The sequence below is a fragment of the Mustela lutreola genome, chromosome 12 (genome assembly GCF_030435805.1).
Source record: "Mustela lutreola isolate mMusLut2 chromosome 12, mMusLut2.pri, whole genome shotgun sequence".
In the NCBI taxonomy this organism is placed as follows: domain Eukaryota; kingdom Metazoa; phylum Chordata; class Mammalia; order Carnivora; family Mustelidae; genus Mustela; species Mustela lutreola.
The window spans coordinates 49,520,805-49,542,824 of NC_081301.1; the positions used below are offsets into that span (position 1 = coordinate 49,520,805).

Consider the following 22,020-nt stretch of genomic DNA (forward strand, 5'->3'; position numbering starts at 1 on the left):
ACTATAAGGAAAATTCTATACTTACGGCTACGACAGCTTCTGCTACTCCAGTCAACACAGCTGGCCTGAGAGAATGCAGCAGAATCTTACTCTCAAGTAAAACAAAGAGCAGCAGGGTCGCACAATTCTCAGGACCCAGATTCATTAACAAGGTGCTAAAGTTGGCTCCACTAAGAGAAAAGAGAAAAAGATGATTGTAAACTACTTTGCTAAAACATGTTAAGATTTGCTTATTAAATTATTTCCTAAATATTAAGATTGAGAATCTAGTGCTAATTTCAAGTCCTGATTTAGTTATCACTGAGAAGTGGTAAATGTAATGAAATAATATAACAGAATGATTCAAACTCATCTTTTCGTAACAAAGAGGAGTTTATGAGGGAAGATTTTCCCCAAGAAGCATTTGAGTTGAGCTCAAAGAATGGAATTTAGGGAGAAGCCAACATATGCAGAGGCAGTGAAACAAGAAAAGCTACCATCATTTCCAGGAAATTGAAATACACTTTCTATTACTAAAGCACAGTAAGAAAGGGGCAAGAGATTATGTCAAAATAGAAACAACACAATTTATTTGCATTTTCAAAAGGACACCTGAATGCAGTGTGGACAAAGAAATGAAAGAAGAGGAGTACCAACTAAAATGTTAGTAACAAAGCTGTCCAGGCAAGAGATCATGCCACCCTGCACTAGTGATGCAGATGAACAGATCTGAGATATTTGGGGAGGTTTAAATCAGTTTACTCTGAATATTTAGCTATGAACTGGATAGGAGGAGGGGAGAGGAAACGAAAAGGGAGGTATTCCCTACACCCAATCTTGCAACACTCGTAAGTACTTCATTTTTTTTTTTTAAAGATTTTATTTATTTATTTGACAGAGAGAAATCACAAGTAGACAGAGAGGCAGGCAGAGAGAGAGAGAGAGGGAAGCAGGCTCCCCACTAAGCAGAGAGCCCGATGAGGGACTCGATCTCAGGACCCTGAGATCATGACCTGAGCGGAAGGCAGAGGCTTAACCCACTGAGCCACCCAGGCACCCAAGTACTTCATTTTTAAAGGGTGGATGGCCACCACCCATCTAGCTATCACAGACAGACATATTAAGGCTACGCTTATGTAAAAATAATACTTAACTTTATTATTATAGCTCTTAAAATATTTTAAAGCATTCTTCTCCCAAGTGAATGGATAGATCATTTTAAATACTACTGATTACCTTAGTGGTAAAGGTGTAGAAACTGGCTGTGATAATATTAACGCATCATGGACTGAAAGCTTCAAAAAAAAAAAAAAAGATGAATTAATCAACCCAGTTTTGAAACCTAAGTATTTATATCAAGGGTAACACTGAAAGTAGTTTAATATGCAGACTGACATAGTTTTAGAAATATACTAAGATATAAAATGATAGCTGTATTTACTCAAAGGTATTATATTAGTTCTTTTAAATTAAATTGTTAATTCAACTTAATTTTGATTTAGTTAACTGTTTAAGACAGTTATTTTAAAATTATGAAATAACTGCTTTTTAACAGCTTCAAGTTTATTTACTCTATAGACTGGTAGGCATTTGGCAATTGATTACTATACATTAAAATCTGCTGAAGTACATAACTGAACTGAAGTACGTTCAAGATTAACAACATTTGCCTTAATGCCACCATATTACATATAATGTTGATAACATCTTAGAAAACAATTTTTAAACAGCTTGCCTCTATAGATCAGTACCACTCAAAGCACCAGTCTGCAAACTGTTATTGGTCCAGGAAATGATTGCATATAACTGGAGAGCAAGCCATTCAGGAACTCTAATGGCAACACTGCTCCCACCCCCAAGTACGTGATGAGAGGGCCCCTCTCTTTGGACAGGGTACAGACATGTTCATGTCTACACTGCTCACATGCTAAGGTGCACATTTCACAAGCTGTAAACTTACATACGTCTGCTACTGATTGGAAATAAAAAGAAACTGGTCCTTTAACACATAAATGTTTGAAGACTACTATTATAGATTATTTCACTTTTTCCCTCCAACCGCATATCATTTCATATTTATTAGCTGCTCTGACTTAAAAACATGCCCATAACACAATTCTGGGTTTTACATTACTAAAATCAGCTACATAAAAGCCACGCACAGACCAAAGATGATAATGTCATAAATCAAAGACTATATTTCTTCCAATTCTGTACACCCAAATAAAAGGTAAAATATAAGAAATTCAAAGACTTTATGAACACATATTGCTCCACCTCAAACTCAAAGGGCCACAGAAACCACTATGCAATGACTAGAGTGAAGATATGCAGAGCTTCCCTCAAACACATTTGGTTTGGATTACCTGTACGAGGATTCTTGGTCTTTGTGGTGAGGGAAAAGGGATGTTTTGCATGAAGTGTGAAATGTGCCTAGAAAAAGAATTAAAATACAGATCATTATTACTTTTCTAAAATGTTTCACAGATCTCAACAAATATTTCATTCATTCATTCATTCATTCATTCATTTATTTATATCATTCCAGATCTGGCAAAACCACTTACCTAAAGTTTATTTTAAATTTATCTAGCATAGATAAATGTATTCATCCCACTAAACTTCTGAAATGCACAATGTATTTCCTGATTAAAAGTCTTTATTAATATACCCTAATACTGTCAGGAAAATAAAAGTAAGACAAATATAGTTTTCATGAAAGAAGCTAATTTTTATTGTCTGGTTACGAGTGCTGGTATGGGGAGCAACTAACTGTACTACAATAAATTAAAACTAATACTGAATTTAATTCCAGTAATTAGTGGTGCCTGAGTGGTCCAGTTAATAAGCATCTGCCTTTGGCTCAGGTCCATGATCCGAGGGTTCTGGAATCGACCCTGCTTCAGGCTCCCTGCTCAGTGTGAAGCCTGCTTCTCCCTCTTCCTCTCCCTGGTTTGTGTTCCCACTCTCACTGCCTCTCTGTTAAATAAAAAAACTATAATCCAAATAATTAATTAAATATTAATTCAATCAATAGTTATTTTCTCATAACTTTGAGCAGACCACTTACCCTATTTGTCCACCTACAAAGAATGCTTCTTAAGTTTTGAGCTCTCAAGAGCCACTAACATGCAAAATATTGTTTCATCTGAGAAAAAAATATTGATCACATATACTGATTTTATTTCCTCAAACTATTCATAGAACCTTAATTTTTCAAAAGACTGCTAATTTGTCCCTAACATTAAGTTTTACTTCAAACAATTTTAAGCTAATTTGAAAGCTCAAAGTTAAATCTAGAACTATGAACTACTAATAAGGCATCCCAAAAGCACAACATGAAAGTCAAATAACTGCCCCTCCCTTTCCAATAACTAGTATGATTTGCTGACATTCTTTCTCCTATAATGTGAAATTTCTGAAACTATATGAAAAATCTGTTTATGCATACTGTATTTCCATAAAGCTCTTGACACCTTGTTTGTCTGGAGGATAAATAAATCATTAATTATAATAAACAAAAATCAGTGAAGTCAGAAAACATGGTTTGTTTGTTTTTTTTTAATTTTATTTATTTATTTGACAGAGATCACAAGTAGGCAGAGAGGCAGGCAGAGAGAGAGAGAGAGAGGGAAGCAGGCTTCCTGTGGAGCAGGGAGCCCGATGCGGGGCTCGATCCCAGGACCCTGAGATCATGACCCGAGCCAAAGGCAGTAGCCCAAACCACTGAGCCACCCAGGCGCCCCATGAAAACATGGTTTTTTTTAAAGTAAGCTCTGCACCCAACATGGGGGCTTAAACCCATGACCCCAAGATCAAAAGTCAGATGCTCCACCAACTAAGCCAGAGGATCATGGGGGAATAGAGGGAAAAATAAAACAAGAGGAAATGAGAGAGGGAAACAAATCAAAAGAGACTCTTAATCACAACTGAGGGTTGTTGGAGGGGAGGGGGTTAGGGGATGGAATGACTAGGGACATTAAGGAGGGCTCGTGATGCAGTGAGCACTGGGTATTATAAGACTAATGAATCACTCAACTCTGGCTCAGAAACTAACAATACACTTTATGTTAACTGAACTTAAATTTTAAAATAGAAAAAAAAAACAAAAAAATTAAAGGCAGCAGCTCCACATATATTTTTCTTGCTTACAGAAGATTTCCATGATAAAGGGAATTACAAACAGAATGAACATTAGGATCTCTCAATGCTAAAACTCAAACCTCACTTTTAGCATCAATTAACTCACTCTTATTAATTCTACATCAGTTTAGAGATGCTTTATAGTTAGAACCAGGAATGTCTACTTGCATGATTCAGGTGTTTATGTGTGTAATAGCTACGTTTCTCTTGGTTACCAAGAGAATGAATAGGAAGGACACACACACTATATAACAAGTTCCTTCTTCAGCTGAATTTCCAAAAGATTATTATTTGATCATCCTAACTACCACTCCTCAATTTTAAAACCCATGATTCAGGTGAGGAAGGGAACAAGTAAAACAGTAAGGTGACTGTGATTTTTTCTTCCCTTTAAACTTTTCTGCTTAAAGTCGGGTAAACAATGAAATGTATACATATACAACCCATTTTCCCACCAGACATCTTTCTAATCATTATACCTACTTTTCAATAGGAAGAGGGTGTGGTCCAGACACAGAAAGTTTGTAGATAAACATGAGAAATTTTCTAAAAGCTTCAAAAAAAGGCCAGTGTGAGAGTAAACAAATGCATTTGTTTGAATTGATGGATTTGGAGACCGCTTTTCTCTCCACAGGGGTCAACAAGCCCAGCTGCATAAGCTGTTTCTCCGTCAGAAGTTCCCGAGAATAAGGTTCATAAAACTGGATGGCAGCTCCATAGACCTACAAAGCAACAGAATTTCATTATAAGACTCGAGTTTGTTTTTAAAAATTTGTTTATCTCTCGGGGCGCCTGGGTGGCTCAGTTGGTTAAGCAGCTGCCTTCAGCTCAGGTCATGATCCCAGCGTCCTGGGATCGAGTCCCACATCGGGCTCCTTGCTCGGCAGGGAGCCTGCTTCTCCCTCTGCCTCTGCCTGCCATTCTGTCTGCCTGTGCTCGCTCTCTCTCCCCCTCTCTCTCTCTCTGATGAATAAATAAAATCTTTAAAAAAAAAAAATTTGTTTATCTCTCATTACAACAGAACCACTAACTTAGAGTAGATATGACAGAGATGATAAGAAAAAATCTCAAATGCTGCTGGTGGGAACATAAAATGGCACAGCTGCCATGCAAAACAGTTTGGCAGCTTCTCCAAAATTAAAAATAAAATTATTACCATATGATCCAGCAATTCCACTAGTAAGAATATGTCCAAAAGAATTGAAAGCAGGGACTCAGACACTTGTACACCAGTATTCACAGCAGCATTAGTTACAAAAGACAAATGATGAAAACCACCCCAAAGTCCATCAGATGAAGGATAAACAAAATGTGGTATATACATGTGATGAAATGTTATTCATCCTTAAAAGGGACTTAAGTTCTGATAGATACTGCAACATGGATAAACCTTGGGGACACTATACTAAGTGAAATAAGCCAGACACAAAAGGACTTATTCCACTTATATGAGCTACCTAAAATAGGCAAACTCATATAAAGTAAAAGAGAGACTGCCAGGAACCAGGGGCAGAGGTAGGGGAAGTTCCTGTTTAAGGTAATCAAAAAGTTCTGGAGACAAATAAGGATACCTCTCTTTTATAAATCTTAGAACTACTTAGTCTATCTATCTAGATAGACAGATAAATATACACACATATACACACACGTATATATGCACACACTATATATATATGCACAAAAACACGTGTGCTTTTATCACATTAACCCTTTACAAATACAACGCTCCTAGATACAATTATTTCAACGATCTCGAGGTTTTTTTTTTTTTTAAGATTTATTAATGACAGAGAGAGACACAGCAAGGGAGGGAACACAAGCAAGGGGAGAGGCAGAGGGAGACACAGACTCCCCGCAGAGCAGGGAACCCAATATGGGGCTCAATCCCAGGCTGCCAGGACCATGACCCAAGCTGAAGGCAGACGCTTAACAACTGAGTCACCTAGGTGCCCCTCTCAAGAGATTTTTTTTTTTAAAGATTTTATTTACTTATTTGACAGACAGAGACCACAAGTAGGCAGAGAGGCAGGCAGAGAGAGAGAGAGAGGAGGAAGCAGGCTCCCCGCAGAGCAGAGAGCCCGATGCGGGGCTCGATCCCAGGACCCCTGGGATCATGACCTGAGCTGAAGGCAGAGGCTTTAACCCACTGAGCCACCCAGGCGCCCCGCTCTCAAGAGATTTTTAACACTATGACAAAAGCATCTCAATGAGGCTTTGTTGGTCTCTACCAAAGTAAATTTAGTAATTCTTAAGTGTTTGAAGATCTTAAAATTTTTACGTATAGTTATTGTTTTAGCAGTCCATCGCCTTAACCACTCGGCCACCTGTCCGCTAGTTATTGTTTTAAATGAGAGAACTATAAATAACTCTTAGCTAAAGACTTAACTTAGCTGTAAGCAACCAGTTAATATAGTATTGGCCTTCATTGAGTGCGTATTTTACTTATGTTCCAGACATTATGCTGGACACTTAACCTTCATTATCATTAATACGGAGGTTTTAAACTTATACCCTGTAGAATGAGGCCAAGGATGTGTTTTACTTGATCCATAAGAGTCAGCACTGGTTATACTTTTCAATAAACTATTTTATCAAATTTCATAAGAGAGCTTTTAATTTTTAAATTTCTAGTAAATTCATCGTTTTAATTTTTATATCTTAAAATAATTTCACCATCTTTCTTATTTTAAATTATTATTTGTCATTATTACTGCTTTATGCTTTTTGTTCAATTACTATTACAAATAAAGCATATACATGTCTTTTGGAAAATATATACAGTCTTTTCCCTCGGGATATGCTCAAGAATGTAACTGCCGGGGCACAGAGTTGTTTCTTTTTCTTGCTGGTAATGTGTAAGTTCTTTAATACTCTGGACACAAGACACCGTGTGTGTGTGTGTGTGTGTGTGTGTGTGTGTGTACACACATAGATATTGCATTATTTTCTCCCACCCTGTGGCCTGCTTTTTTTTTTTTTTTTTGAAGATTTTTACTTTTATCTGCAGAGAGAAAAGAGAAATATGCAGAGGGAGAAGCAGACTCCCTGCTGAGCAAGAAACGTGATGCGGGGCTCGATTCCAGGACCCTGGGATCATGACCTGGGCTGAAGGCAGACACTTAACCGAGTCACCCAGGTGTTCCTGTGGTCTGCTTTTTCATCATCTTAAGGGTATCTCTCTCTCTTTTTTTAAAAGAATTTATTTGAGAGAGAGCATGAGAGAGTACATGCACAAGCCAGGAAGGGGCAAAGGGACAAGTAAATTCGCGGACCCTGAGATCACAACCTGAGCTGAAATCAAATGCTTAATTGAGCTGCTACCCAGGAAACCCTGGTATCTCTAAATAAACAGATTGTTTTTTATTCCAGTGGGGTTCTACTATTCATCTTTTTTCTGTTTTAAGATTTTATTTTTACATATTTGACAGAGAGTGTGCACACATACACACAAGGGGCGAGGGTGGGGAGAAGCAGGCTCCCTACTGAGCAGGGATCCCAATGCAGGGCTCCATCCCAGGACCCTGGGATCACCACCCAAGCCAAAAACAGCCACCCAAACCAACTAAGCCACCCAGGTGCCCCTCATCTTTTCTTCTAAATCTAGTATTTTTTTTTAATCCCAGTTTACATATAGCGTTACATTAGTTTCAAGTGTACAATACGGTAATTGAGCAGTTCCATGTATCACTCAGTTGCTTATCAAGATAAAAGTGTACCCTTCAGTTCCTTTACCTATTTCAACAATCCTCTCACCTTCCTCCCCTCTGGTAACCATCAGCTTGTTCTCTATAGGTAAGAGTCTAGTTTTTTGGCTTATCTCTTTTTTCCCCTTTGTTCATTTACTTGTTTTGTTTCTTAAATTCCAAATATGAGTGAAATCATATGGTATTTGTCTTTCTCTTGGTTTCATTTAGCATTATGCCACAATGTTGCAAATGGCAGGACTTCATTCTTTTCTGGCTGAACAATATTCCATTGTATATACATACCACTTCTTCTTTATCCATCAATAGACACTTGGACTGCTTCAATAATTTAAATACTGTTGCAATAAACATAGGGATGCACATATCTCTTGTATTTTTCATTTTCTAAGAAACCTCCATACTATCTTCCACACTGACTATACCAGTTTGAATTCCCACCAACAGTGGACAAGGATTCCCTCTTTTCCACTTACTCACCAACACCTGTTGTTTCTTGGGTTGATTTTACCCCTTCTGACAGGTATGAGGTGATTATTTTATTGTGGTTTTGATTTGCATTTCCCTGATGATGAGTGACACTGAAAATCTTTTTTTATGTGCCTGTTGGCCATCTGTATATCTTCTTTGAAGAAATGTCTTTTCATGTCTTCTGCCTATTTTTAAATTGGTTTATTATAGGGATTTTTGCTGTTGAGTTGTACAGGTTCTTTGTATATTTTGGATACTAACCCTTTATCAGATATTTCACTTGCAAAATATCTTCACACATTCAGTAGGCTGTCTCTTAGCTCTGTTGCCTGTTTCCTTTGCTGCGCTGAAGATTTTCACTTTGATGTAATTCCAATAGCTTATTTTTGCTTTTGTTTCCCTTGCCTCAAGAGACATATCTAGAAAGAAGCTGCCATGGCTTGTGTTAGAGAAATTACTGCCTATAATCTCTTCTAGGATTTTTACAGTTTCAGGTCTCAGATTTAGATCCTTAATCCATTTTCAGTTTATTTTTGTGTATGGTTAATAATCTAGTTTCATTCTTTTGCATGTACTTGTCCTGTTTTCCCTATGTCATTGTTGAAAAGGCTTTTTCCCATTGCATATTCTTGCCTCTTTTGTTGAAAACTAATTGACATAGAATTGAGGGTTTTATTTTTGGACGTTCTATTCTGTTCCATTGTTTTATAAGTCTATTTTTGTGTCAGTACCTTACTGTTTTGATTACTACTTTTTATTATAACATGAAATCTGGAATTGTGATGTCTTCACCTTTGTTTTTCCTTTTCAAGACTCTTTTGGCTATTCAGGGTCTTTTGTGGTTCCATCCAAAATCGAGGTTGGTTTGTTCTAGCTCTCTGAAACATACCATTGGTATTCTGATAGGAGCTACATTAAATCTGTAGATCATTTGGGGTAGTAAGGATATTTTAACAGTATTTTGTTCTTCTAATCCATGAGCATAGGCTATCTTTCCAGTTCTTTGCATCGTCTTCAATTCCTTTCATCAACGCTTATACATTTCAGAGTATAAATCTTTCACCACCAATCATGCTTATTCCTAAGAATTTTATTATTTTTGGTGCAGGTGCAAACGGGACTGCCTTTTTAAATTTCTCTTTCTGCTGCTTCATTATTAGTGTACAGAAATGCAACAGATTTCTGCACAATGATTTTATATCCTTCAACTTTACTGAATTCTATCATCAGTTCTAGCAGTTTTTTGGTGGACTCTTTAGGGTATTGTATATATAGTATCATGTCATCTGCAAATAATAAAAGTCTTTTACTTCGGGGTGCCTGTGTGGCTCAGTGGATTAAAGCCTCTGCCTTCAGCTCAGGTCATGATCCCAGGGTCCTGGGATCAAGCCCCACATAGGGCTTTCCGCTCCACAGAAAGTCTATTTCCTTCTCTCTCTTTCTGCCTGCCTGCCTACTTGTGATCTGTCTGTCAAGTAAATAAATAAATCTTAAAAAAAAAAAGTCTTTACTTCTTCCTTGCTGATCCCTTTCATTTCTTTTTGTTGTACAAGTGCTGTAGCTAGGACTTCCAATACTATGTTAAATAAGTGGTGAGAGTGGACATCCTTGCTCGTTACTGACAGGGGAAAAGCTCTCAGTTTCCCCCCATTTAGGATGATGTTCACCATGGGTTTTTCATATATGGCCTTTATTATGCTAAAGTATGTTCCCTCTAAAGCTACTTTGGTTCAGAGTTTTTATCATGAATGGATGGTTGTACTTTGTTCCTACTGAAATAAGCATATGGTCTTTATCCTTGCTCTTACCGATGTGATTTATTGCATTGATTGACTTGCAAATATTGAACCACCCTTGCATCCCCAGGCTAAATCCCACTTGATTGTGATAAATGATTTTTTTAATGTATTCTTAGGTTCAGTTTGTTAATATTTTGTTGAGGATTTCTGCATCTATATTCATCAGAGATACTGGCCTATAGTTCTCTTTTTTTATATTGTCTATCTGGTTTTGGTACTGGCCTCATAGAATGAATTTGGAAATTTTACTTCCTCTTTTACTTTTTGGAAAACTTTGAGAAGAATAGGTATTAATTCTTTAAATGTTTGGCAGAATGAATGTGTGAAACCATTCATTGGTCCTAGACTTTTGTTTGTTGGGAGTTTTTTGATTACGATTCAGTATCATTGCTAGTAACTGCTCCGTTCAAATTTTCTCTTTCTTCCTGATTCAGCTTTGGGAGGTTCTATGCTTCCAGGAATTTATCTAGGTTTTTATAGACTGGTAAGTCTGTTGGCATATAATTTCATAACATTCCCTTACACACTTAAAATTCTTTGTATTTCTACGGTGTCAGCTGTTTTTTCTTTAATCTGTAATTGTTTGAGTTCTTTTTTTTTTTTTAATCAATGAATCCAGCTAAAGTTTTATCAATTTTGTTCATCTTTTCAAAGGATCAGCTTCCGGTTTCATTGATATATACTACTGGTTTTGTTTTTTTTAATTCTTAAATCATTTATTTCTGCTCTAATCTTCATAATTTCCTTCCTTTTGCTTCATTATTTCCTTCCTTTTTTTGGTTTTGAATTTTGTTTCTTTCTTCTTTCTCTAGCTCCTTTAGGTATGAGGTTAGGTTGCTTGAGATTTTTCTTGTTTTTTTTAAGATTTTATTTATTTATCAGAGAGAGAGCACAGGCAGACAAAATGGCAGGCAGAGGCAGAGGAAGAAGCAGACTCCCTACCGAGCAAGGAGGCCGATGTGGGACTCCATCCCAGGACGCGGGGATCATGACCTGAGCCGAAGGCAGCTGCTTAACCAACTGAGCCACCCAGGCATCCCAGATTTTTCTTGCTTCTTGAGGCAGGTCTGTATTGCTATTAAACTTCCCTCTTTGAACCAGTTCTGCTGCATCCCAAAGATTTTGTACTATTGCGTTTTCATTTTGATTTGTCTCCATATATTTTCTGACTTTTTCTTTGATTACTTGGTTGACCCATTCATTGTTTAGCAGCTTGGTATTTGACCTCCATGTATTTGTGTTCTTTCCAGGCTTTTTTCCTGTGGTTGATTTCTAGTTTCACTGTGTTGTGGTCAGAAAAGATGCTTGGCATGACTTCAATCTTTTTGACTTTGTTGAGACTTGTTTTGTAGCCTAATATGTGATCTATTCTAGAGAATATTCCATGTGTACTTGAAAAGAATATGTATTCTACTGTTTTAAGATGAACTGTTCTCAATGTATCTATTAAATCCATCTAGTCCATGTTTCTTTCAAAGCCATTGTTTTCCTTGTTTTTTTTTCTGTTTGGATGATCTGACCATTGTTATTGTATTATTACTGTTATCGTATTATTATCAATGAGTTCCTTTATACTTGTCATTAACTGCTTTACCTGTGTTGCACCTGCGCTGGGTGCATAAGTATTTATAATTGTTCTAACTTCTTGTTTGACTGTCCACTTTAAGAGTGTCCCTCTTTGGGACACCTGGGTGGCTTAGATCTGACTCTTGATGTCAGCCCAGGTCACGATCTCAGGGTTTAAGATAGGGATCTGCACTGGGTGTGGAGCCTGCTTAAGATCCTACCTCTCCCTCTTAAAAAATAAAAACAAAAAACAAAAAAACAATGTGTGTGTGTGTGTGTGTGTGTGTGTGGTGCCTTCCTTGTCTCATTACAGTCTTTCCTTTTTATCAGGGTACCTGGGTGGTTCAGTCATTAAGCATCTTCCTTCAGCTCGGGTCATGATCCCAGTGCCCTGAAGTTGAGCCCTACGTAATGCTCCCTGCTCTGGGGGCAGCCTGCTTCTCCCTCACCCACTTCCCCTGCTTGTGCTCTCTCTATCAAATAAATAAATAAAATCCTTAAAAAATGTCTGTTTTATCCAACATAAGTACTGCTACCCGATTCTTTTTGACACTTGCATACGAAATGCTTCTCCACCCCTTCATTTTCAATCTGCAGGTATCTTTAGTTCTGAAATGAGTCTTATTTTTTTTTATCTATTCTGTCATACCTTTTCCCGTTGACTGGAGCATTTAATCCACTTACATTCAAAGTAATCATTGATAGGTAAGTATTTATTGCCATTTTGTTACTTGTTTTGTGGTTGTTTTTATAGGTCTTCCCTGTTCCTTTATTACCTTGCTCCCTTCTCTTACAGTAGGTTTGCTTTCTTTAGTAATATACTTGGATTCCTTTCTCTTTATGTTTTGCATATCGACTACGGGATTATGATTTGTGGTTACCACTAGGTTTGCATATAAGACCTTGTGCATATAGCAATCTATATTAAGTTAATGGTTGGTTAAGTTTAAACCCATTCTTTACTCCTCTTCTTCCCATGTTTTAGAAAGATGGTGTCATACACATCCTTTTATTTTATGAGTCCCTTGACTGATTTTCACAGATGTTTCACTTATGTTTACTGTTTTTATGCTTCCTACTTTTTTTACTTTTATTTATGCCTTTCCTTCCCACTCAAAGAGTCCTATTTAACATTTCTTATAGGACTGGTTTAGTGTTCATGAATTCCTTTAACTTTTATTTGTCTAAGAAACTCTTTATCTCTCTTTCTATTCTGAATGATAACCTTGCTAGATCGAGTATTCTTGTCTGCAGATTTTTCCCAATCAGCACTTTGAATACATCATGCCACTTCCTTCTGGCCTGCAAAGTTTCTGCTAAAAAAAATCTGCTCATAGCCTATGCAGTTTCCCTTGTATGTAACTGTCTTCTCTCTTGCTGCTTTAAAAATTCTCTTTATCACTACTTTTTGAAATTTTAATTATTAAGTGTCTTAGTGGGGACCTCCTTAGTATGATTTCATTGGGATTTCTCAATGACTCTTATATCGGGATTTCTGTTCCCTTCCCCAGATTTGGGAAGTTTTCAGCTTTTATTTCGTCAAATAAATTTTCTGCTCCCTTTTCTCTCTTCTCCTGAGATCCCTATAATGAGAAACATATTATGCTTTTAGAGTCATTGAGTTCCCTAAGCCTACTCTCATTTTGCATAATTTTTTTCTCTCACCTGCTCAGCTTGATACTTTCTATTAGTCTGTCCTCCAGGTCACTGTTACATTCTTCTGCTTCCTCTTGTCTGCTATTTATTTCAAATAGCTTATTTTTTTCTTAAAGATTTATTTATTTGACAGAAAGAGACACAGCGAGAGAGGGAACACAAGCAGGGGGAGTGGGTGAGGGAGAAGCAGGCTTCCCACTGAGCAGCAAGCCCAATGTGGGGCTCAATCCCAGAACCCCGGGACAAGGACCTCAGCCAAAGGCAGATGCTTAACAACTGAGCCACCCAGGAGCCCCTCATTATCCAGGTATTTTTAATTTCAATTATTGTGTTCTTTATCTCCAAATGGTTCTTTTTTATCTTTTTTAACAGTCTCACTGATGTCCCTCCACTCTTTTCTCAAGTTCAGTAAGTATCTTTATGATCACTAGTTTAAATTCTCCATCAGGCTTATTACTCATCTCAGTTTCACTTACATTTCTTGCTTTGGTTTTGTCTTGTCCTTTCATTTGGGGCATATTCCTATCTCCTCATTTTGTCTAACTCTGTGTCTGTTTCTGTGAGTTAGGAAAGTCACCTAAGTCTCCTGCTCTTGAAAGTAGTGGGATGGCACACACAGTACCTATCAGTTTTGTGCTGGTCCTCTTCCACAGAGGATGTGCCAGTGCTGCCAAGACCAGAACCAGTTAGAGCTGACCTGCAGAGAGCATAACAAGGTGCATGCATCCTCCACAGGAGGTGACCAGCCATCACCACCAGGACGGAAGCCCCACAGAGTGCAGAGTCCTGAGACTTGGTGTTGGCAAGCTTTGTGCCGGTCTTCTGGGGAAGAGGACTCACAGCACTAGGGCTGAGACAGGCCTGGCTGGAGAAGCGGGATGCCATTAATCAACTTAGATAGTGAATGATTCCCACTGGTAGCTGTGTGTTTATGCTGGGAGGTCAGGGAAAAAGCACCTGCCAGCTCTTTTGCTCTGTCGAAGTCACTTTGGGAAACCTACCCTTAAAGATCCACTCTGACATGAAAAATAACTCTCCCTCCTTTAGGGACCAGGCATTTAGCAAACTGCTGCTTCAGAGCTGTCTAACTGTGGACTGTTTGTTGTGCTATCTCTTTAAGAGTGAGGACTCAGGGCGCCTGGGTGGCTCAGTGGGTTAAAGCCTCTGCCTTTGGCTTGGATAATGATCCCGGTGTCCTGGGATCAAGTCCCACATCGGGCTCTCTGCTCAGCGGGGAGCCTGCTTCCTTCTCTCTTTCTCTCTGCCTGCCTCTCTGCCTACTTGTGATCTCTGTCAAATAAATAAATTTTTTAAAAAATCTTAAAAAAAAAAAAAAAAAAAGCGTGAGGACTCAGTTTCCTGTCACTCACCCTGCTGTCCTAGAACCTAGTCTGCTGACTTTTAAACTTTCAGGCTTTAAGTCCCACTGGTTTTAAGAACCTACGAAATTCAGCCCCTCTAGTTTTCGGAGCCAAATATTATAGAGATTTGTCTTACCCACACAGGCTTCTCAGTGTGAGGGTCTGTTTTCTCTCCCCTCTTGGGGCTGGTGATGTCCCTCTCCCCCCTTGGAAAGTCCATGCATGTCCCTTTAGCTCCCAACCACTTCTCCACCCTTCCTACCCTTTTTCATGTGGCCTCTTCTCTACATTTAGTTGTGGAGTTTGTTCTGCCTATTTGCAGGTTGTTTTCTGGGTTATTTACACTGATGTGAGTGTTACCTAGATATATCCACGGGATGAGGTGAAGCCAGGATCCTCCCAACTCTGCCATCTTCTGCGAAGTCTGGTAGTACTTTCTCTATGCCATTAAACTGCTTATTGTTTACTCCCTCCATTTTAGTATTTTAGTATATCATTTGTCTTCTGAGCCTTAATGCTGTCATTGAAAAATTAGCCAACAATCTCATAGCTGTCCCTTTAAAAATAAGTATGTCTTTTCTTTCTGGTTGCTTTTTTTCTTTGCTGTTCTATGGTTTCACTATAATAACAACCTTTCTGCTGTAAGTTTTACAAGTATACCTTTAGTCTAAAGATTCAATTTTTCAGGGGTGCCTCGGTGGCTCAGTCCTTAAGCACCTGCCTTCGGCTCAGGTCATGATCCCAGGGTTCTGGGATCGAGCCCCACATCGGGCTCCCTGCTCAGTGGGCAGCCTGCTTTTCCCTCTCCCACTCCCCTGCTTGGGTTCCCTCTCTCACTCTCTCTGTCAAACAAATTAAAAAATCTTTAAAATAAATAAATTGAATAAACAAATAAAGATTCCATTTTTCATCAGCCCTGGAAAACAACCAATCAATATCCCTTAAAATGCTATCTCTCCCTTTTGTAATCTCTCCTTCTGGAATTCATTAAATATCCACTGATCCTTCTGATTCTATCCTCTACATTTTTAAACTCTTTTAGATGTGCTTTTAGTGTTTGGAGGGGGGCACGTCTGAGGTATCTATCTTGCACTTCATTTATTTTCCCTGCACGTATGTCTTATCTGCTGTTCAAACCATTCAGTGACTCTAATTTTAAGGACCATATTTTTCATTTCTAGACGTCTGATTCTCTTCCCTGTCTACTCATTTCACAAAATACTCTGTTTTTCCCAGATGTTTCAAAATCTTCAATCATTTCAAATATATATTTAATTTATACCTTTAATATTGTCATTATATCAATATATTCAGGGTCTAATCCAGCTTTGTATAGTATCTTGCTGATTCTTCCTATGGTAGTTATGTCTTCTAACTTTTACTATAATACCATCTTGAGGCTTGGGTTTAGGGGCTATCTCTCTAGGAAGACTTTGTATTTGCTTCTGCAGAAGCTCCAAAGGTCGCTGCCTCCTGATGCCAATTTTCATGGTGACTTCTCACCTTGGGCACTGTAGTACAAATTCAACCCATAATAAACTGTGGCCAAATAATCCTAACATTCAATAGACTGACATATTTATTATTTTATGGGATAAAAACATGGACAATATAGGTTTAATAAAAGAGGAAAAAAATACCTTTTCAGCAGAAGAACCTGTCAGGACAAAAGTTGAAAAAACTGGAAGTGGGTATTTAGTTTGAGGATCCCAACATTCTATAGTAGCTCCCATGGGAAGGCAGAAGAGAGGTACAGATTCTGACAACGGAAATGACTCATAATCATCTTCTGGATATCTAAAAATTAAACCTTTTGGAGAAAAGAGACAGTATTAAATTTTTTTCAAGAGTTACTTTCACATAAATTATATGTGATGCATATTAATAGGATATTTTAATAGCAAATTTCATGAAAATATTTATGTGTGAAATTTCAAAATTATTTTCCTCTTGCCATATCAGAAACTTAAATTAATTAACAAGTTTACCCTTTCTTTTTTAACTCATGGACTTTTCATTCACTGTACGTTCATTCTAACGTTAAAATGTACAAAATATACGAGTTAAAACTCTATTCAACAAGACCATCAATTTTAATATATTTTCTTCTGTATACCACAACATCTTATAGAGTGTGGTAAGGAAAATTCACCAACTATTTCAGTAAAAAATTCAGGGAAGGGTTAAGTGTTACATAATCATGGCAAGGCAATAGAAATGATCAGAGCCCTTACTCATCTTGGGACAGCAGCAGTGTAGAAAGTATTCAGCATGAAAAGTAAATGAGACCAAAATCCTCTGTCTGAGTAGAGTATGTGAGACCAAGGAAGCAGGAGGAGGGGGGCCTCGAGCAAGCTAACAAAGCCCCTTCACAATCAAGTATCTACAAAGCTCTGATGTCTCTAATATGCAGACCACCTGTTAAGTTAAAACTCCTGAAAATTTCTGAGTCAAAATTCAGTGTGCAAAGCTCTATATTCTAAAATACGTCTTTTATCGAATACCTGAATACTTTCACAAAGCTTATTTCAGTAAGTGTTCCTTTTTTAAGTTACACTCTCACCACACACACATACACATACAAACACAATTTAGGAAATCACATACAATCAACATATCACAGCAAGATAAACAGTATCACATTTTAAAATGATACTGAAATTTGTAATTCTTATTTGCTGCCTTTATTTTTATACCATAAATTAAAATGGTCTGACTTAATTGTCTTTAAGAAGACAATCAAGATTTTTCAGATATGGAATTGCCTGACTTTCTTGAAGCAAAACAAACTGTGCATGATCAAAAAGTAAGTGACACTGCTTCTTTTCACAAGGAAGTTTTCCAGTATTTCTTCTATTTACAACTGGAGCATACCTGTATGTTCAGTTTCTATCCCACCATACCAGTGGGATGAAGAGGTCACACTTAAATCTTTACAGCCCTTGACACTTTACTGTGCAGTAAGAATGTGGCGATAGATTTCTCAAACACTTCATGGCAGAAAAGTTTCTCAGGCCCTCCTCTCCTCCATATAGCTGATTCTTTGCAACAAAGGAAAAAGGAAGCAAGTCCACCTTTCATGGCAAGTAACATGAGGTTTCAAATCAGACACACAGAGATAAGAGAAGGAAATATAAGAAGTAAAGATGCAGTTTGACACCTTTCTGATTGCCAAAATAAAAAGGTCAGAGAGAGTAAGCAGTTTTCCATTGAATTGTTAAATCTATTGGTGTAGACTAAAAGCCTGATTGTTCATTTCACCAATGCTTACTGGGATGGTAATTTCTATTTAACAACATATTTGGGGGAGGGTATAATATTAATATATCTTGTAGTATGTAATGTATTTAAGGAAACTTGTGCCTTTACACGCTAATATTATAGATAATTCAATTTATGAATTGAACAACCCCATAAACCACATAAGGGGGCATACACTGTCTCTTTTAACCAAATAAAAATCTTGGGTGAACGTGACCACTACACTATGGGAACTAACCAAATGTTAATGTACAACAATAACTAGAGTAACAATTATTTTTTAAATTTACTCACCAGCTTTATATGCTATTGCATTAGAAGCAGGCACAGACTTCTTATAACACAGAAATACACTGGAACCCCACTGTAAAACATAAATTATGTTTAAAAAAGAACAAAGAGTGAAAATAAATTGATTTTTTTAAAGACTTTATTTATTTATTTGGCAGAGAGAGAGATCACAAGTAGGCAGAGAGGCAGGCAGAGAAAGAGGGGGAAGAGGCTCCCTGCTGAGCCGAAAGCCTGATGTGGGGCTTGATCCCAGGACCCTGAGATCATTACCTGAGCCAATGGCAGAGGCTTTAATCCACTGAGCCACCCAGGCACCCCTAAATTGATTTTTTTTTTTAATCTTCTAAAGGTTCTGATTATCAGTGAAATCTATTTAAAACATGTTTATCAAACAGACTACAAGGGTGCTTGGGAGGCTTAGGGAGGCATAGTTGGTTGAGTGCCTGACTCTTGGTTTCAGTTAAGGTTGTGATCTTGGGGTCCTGGGATCAAGCCCCATGTTGGGCCCCATACTCAGTGGGGAGTGTGCTTGAGATTCTCTCTCTCCCTCTCCTTTTGCCCCTCCCCCTGACCCATGAATGCTTGTACATTCTCGCTCTTTAAAATGAATGAATAAATCTTTTTTTTTTTTTTTTAAAGACTACAGACTACAGAACACAGCAAATCATGAAATTCAGAGTATTAAAGAAAGGAGTAAAAAAAATCTGTTGCAAAATTAAACTGACATAAAACAGTTGCAAAAAGTTTAGAATGCTGTAATCAGACACTCTGAAAGAAACGGCACAAAGCTGAGTGGGCCCAGATTAATATTATCAAGGTAACTGAGGTACTATGAAGTCATTACCTCCAGAGGCAAACTGTCTTGACCAATACCCAGGATACATTAGTCAGTCATCTTTGCCTGTATCCCACTAAAGCTAATAATAGTTTTATCTAAAGATATTTTTCAGAATAAATCTGACCCAACAGTAAACCTCAGTCTCATAAAATTATAAATCAAAGGTGTATGTTCCATGTTCTTGTTCATGAGAGCCCTTTAAAAAAATAACTATGTAGGGATGTCTGGGTGGCTCAGTTGGTTAAGCAGCTGCCTCTGGCTCAGGTCATGATCCCACTGTCCTGGGTTCGAGTCCCACATCTGGTTCCTTGCTTGGCCAGGAGCCTGCTTTTCCCTCTGCCTCTGCCTGCCACTCTGTCTGCCTGTGCCCACTCATGCGCGCTCTCTCTCTCTCTCTCTCTCCCTCTGACAAATTAAAAAAAAAAAAAAAAAATATATATATATATATATATATATATATATATATATAAATAAGTATGTAGAAAGTGGGGGGCCTAGCCTGCTTGGTAGAGCATATTACTCTTGATCTTGGGGTTGTGAGTTCAAAACCCCATGTTGCATGTGGAGCCCACCTAGAGATAGAACTATAAAACTTAGGAAAGCAAGAATGTAAAACTGCAACAATTTAAATAAATAAATAGGAAGTTCCTATCCAGTCTCCCTGTGGTTGTCCATGAAGACACCAGTGAAACACAAAAGGTAATAAAACATCTGTACTGGGCGCCTGGGTAGCTCAGTGGGTTAAGCCGCTGCCTTCGGCTCAGGTCATGATCTCAGGGTCCTGGGATCAAGTCCCACATCAGGCTCTCTGCTCAGCAGGGAGCCTGCTTCCTCCTCTCTCTCTGCCTGCCTCTCTGCCTACTTGTGACCTCTCTCTGTCAAATAAATAAATAAAAATCTTTAAAAAAAAAAAAAAAAAAACATCTGTACTGATGTAAGACAGGCAATATTAGCACATACCAAAAAAATTTTTTTTGAATCCCTGATTTTAAGTATTTATTTTCTCAATGAAATTATTCTAAAAATCAGATAGCTAAGGATTTTCAAAACTATTATGAATCATAAAAGTTACAGACCTAAAAATAATAAAAACCACAAAAATTATAAGCAGAGTAAATTCTACACCCAATAATAAACAGGAGTACAAAAATTATCCTTTTTTCGGGGTGGGAGCCAGTACATATAAAACTAAAAATGAAACAACTATATTCTTACCATTCCACAATTTAAGTTTTTGTCAACTTTGCAGAAAGTATGAGGAGGGGTTTCTCCTTTACTGGTTACAATAACACAGATATCAGTTACAGCCAAGGAATTCTGGGGTCGAATTAAAGGAGCCCTTCGATAAGTGATAAAGATTCTTTGTGAAGTAGTTGAACTATTGTTGACATTGGCACAGCGACCATAGGGTGTGGCTTGGATCACTTCACATCCAGGAATAAGCCTTTCTTTCCCTTCATATAAAACTCTGCAAGGCAGGGAGGGGAGAAATAAATAAATACAAGTTAAAAGCTGGTTTTCAACAAACAAAAAAATGGTGGGAGGGGTTCTTCTACTGTTTCTCAAATCTTAATTATGAACCAAAAGTAAGATTACTACTTTGGGAATTATAGATCTCTTTACTATTTTTCAAGAGCTGGAATATAATTTTAAGAAAAGTAAATAAGATCCAACAACCTGATTTTTTTTTTTTTACTGCTTTTTACAAAAAACATATGAAACCACACAATAAGCATCCTCAGATTGATTCCTAGATCAAGCATTCAGATGTTTTCACAAAATTTTCCTTCATAATTCCTGTCAAAACTTCATCTTTAGGGGCGCCTGGGTGGCTCAGTGGGTTAAGCTGCTGCCTTCGGCTCAGGTCATGATCTCAGGGTCCTGGGAATGAGCCCCGCATCAGGCTCTCTGCTCAGCAGGAAGCCTGCTTCCTCCTCTCTCTCTCTCTGCCTGCCTCTCTGCCTACTTGTGATCTCTCTCTGTTAAATAAATAAATAAAATCTTTTAAAAAAAAAACTTCATCTTGGGCGCCTGGGTGGCTCAGTGGGTTAAGCCACTGCCTTCGGCTCAGGTCATGATCTCAGGGTCCTGGGATCAAGTCCCGCATCGGGCTCTCTGCTCAGCAGGGAGCCTGCTTCCTCCTCTCTCTCTCTCTGCCTGCCTCTCTGCCTACTTGTGATGTCTCTCTGTCAAATAAATAAATAAAACCTTTAAAAAAAAAAAAAAACTTCATCTTTAAAAATCCTCTGACTGAAAATAAATAAATATATATAAAAATTATTTAACTGAAACTATAAAACATGGTTTAAAGATATTAGAGATGAGCTAATAAATAAAAAGGCATCCCATGGTCATGGATAAAAACACCTAATATTTGGTAAGATGTCAAGATTTCCTGAAGAGATCTACAGAGTCAACAAAATGCCCATCTAAATCCTAGCTGCTTTCTTGTGCAGAAATTGGTAACATGAGCCTAAACTCATACCCAGATGCAAGGGACTCAGATTGCCTAATCTGGAAAAATAAGAACACAGTTGGAGGATTCACACTCCCCCCATTTCAAACTTACTACAAATCTAGTCATCAGCACCATGTGTTACTGCCACAAGGATAAACATTTAGATCAATGAAATGGCATGGGCAGCGCAGAATTAAACCCATACATTTATAGTCAATTGATTTTAACAAGACTGCCAAGAAAATTCAATAGTAAAAAAATAGTCTTTTCAACAAATGGTGCTAGGATAACTGCATATCAAATGCAAGAGAAAGAGGCACCTGGGGGGCTCAGTGGGTTAAGCCTCTGCCTTCGTGATCTCAGATTCCTGGGATCGAACCTCACATCAGTCTCCCTGCTCGGCGAGGAGCCTGCTTCCCCCCCTCTCTCTGCCTGCCTCTCTACCTACTGTGATCTCTCTCTCTGTCAATTAAATAAATAAAATCTTAAAAAA

At 37.9% G+C, this 22,020-nt stretch overlaps 1 protein-coding gene across 3 annotated transcripts in view; it reads right to left on the reverse strand.

Annotated features, from left to right (window-relative positions):
• The window catches only part of DENND4C (DENN domain containing 4C), a 142,222-nt gene that overhangs the window by 73,163 nt on the left and 47,039 nt on the right, over positions 1 to 22,020 (reverse strand). For all 3 annotated transcript variants that reach the window (XM_059143124.1, XM_059143123.1, XM_059143121.1), the window contains exons 3-9: positions 20,285 to 20,537; positions 18,235 to 18,304; positions 16,320 to 16,489; positions 4,606 to 4,844; positions 2,346 to 2,412; positions 1,216 to 1,274; positions 26 to 170 (exon numbers count right to left, since the gene is read on the reverse strand). In XM_059143124.1, coding sequence (XP_058999107.1) covers positions 26 to 170; positions 1,216 to 1,274; positions 2,346 to 2,412; positions 4,606 to 4,844; positions 16,320 to 16,489; positions 18,235 to 18,304; positions 20,285 to 20,537 — 1,003 coding nt within the window. The remainder of the gene's footprint in view (positions 1 to 25; positions 171 to 1,215; positions 1,275 to 2,345; positions 2,413 to 4,605; positions 4,845 to 16,319; positions 16,490 to 18,234; positions 18,305 to 20,284; positions 20,538 to 22,020) is intronic.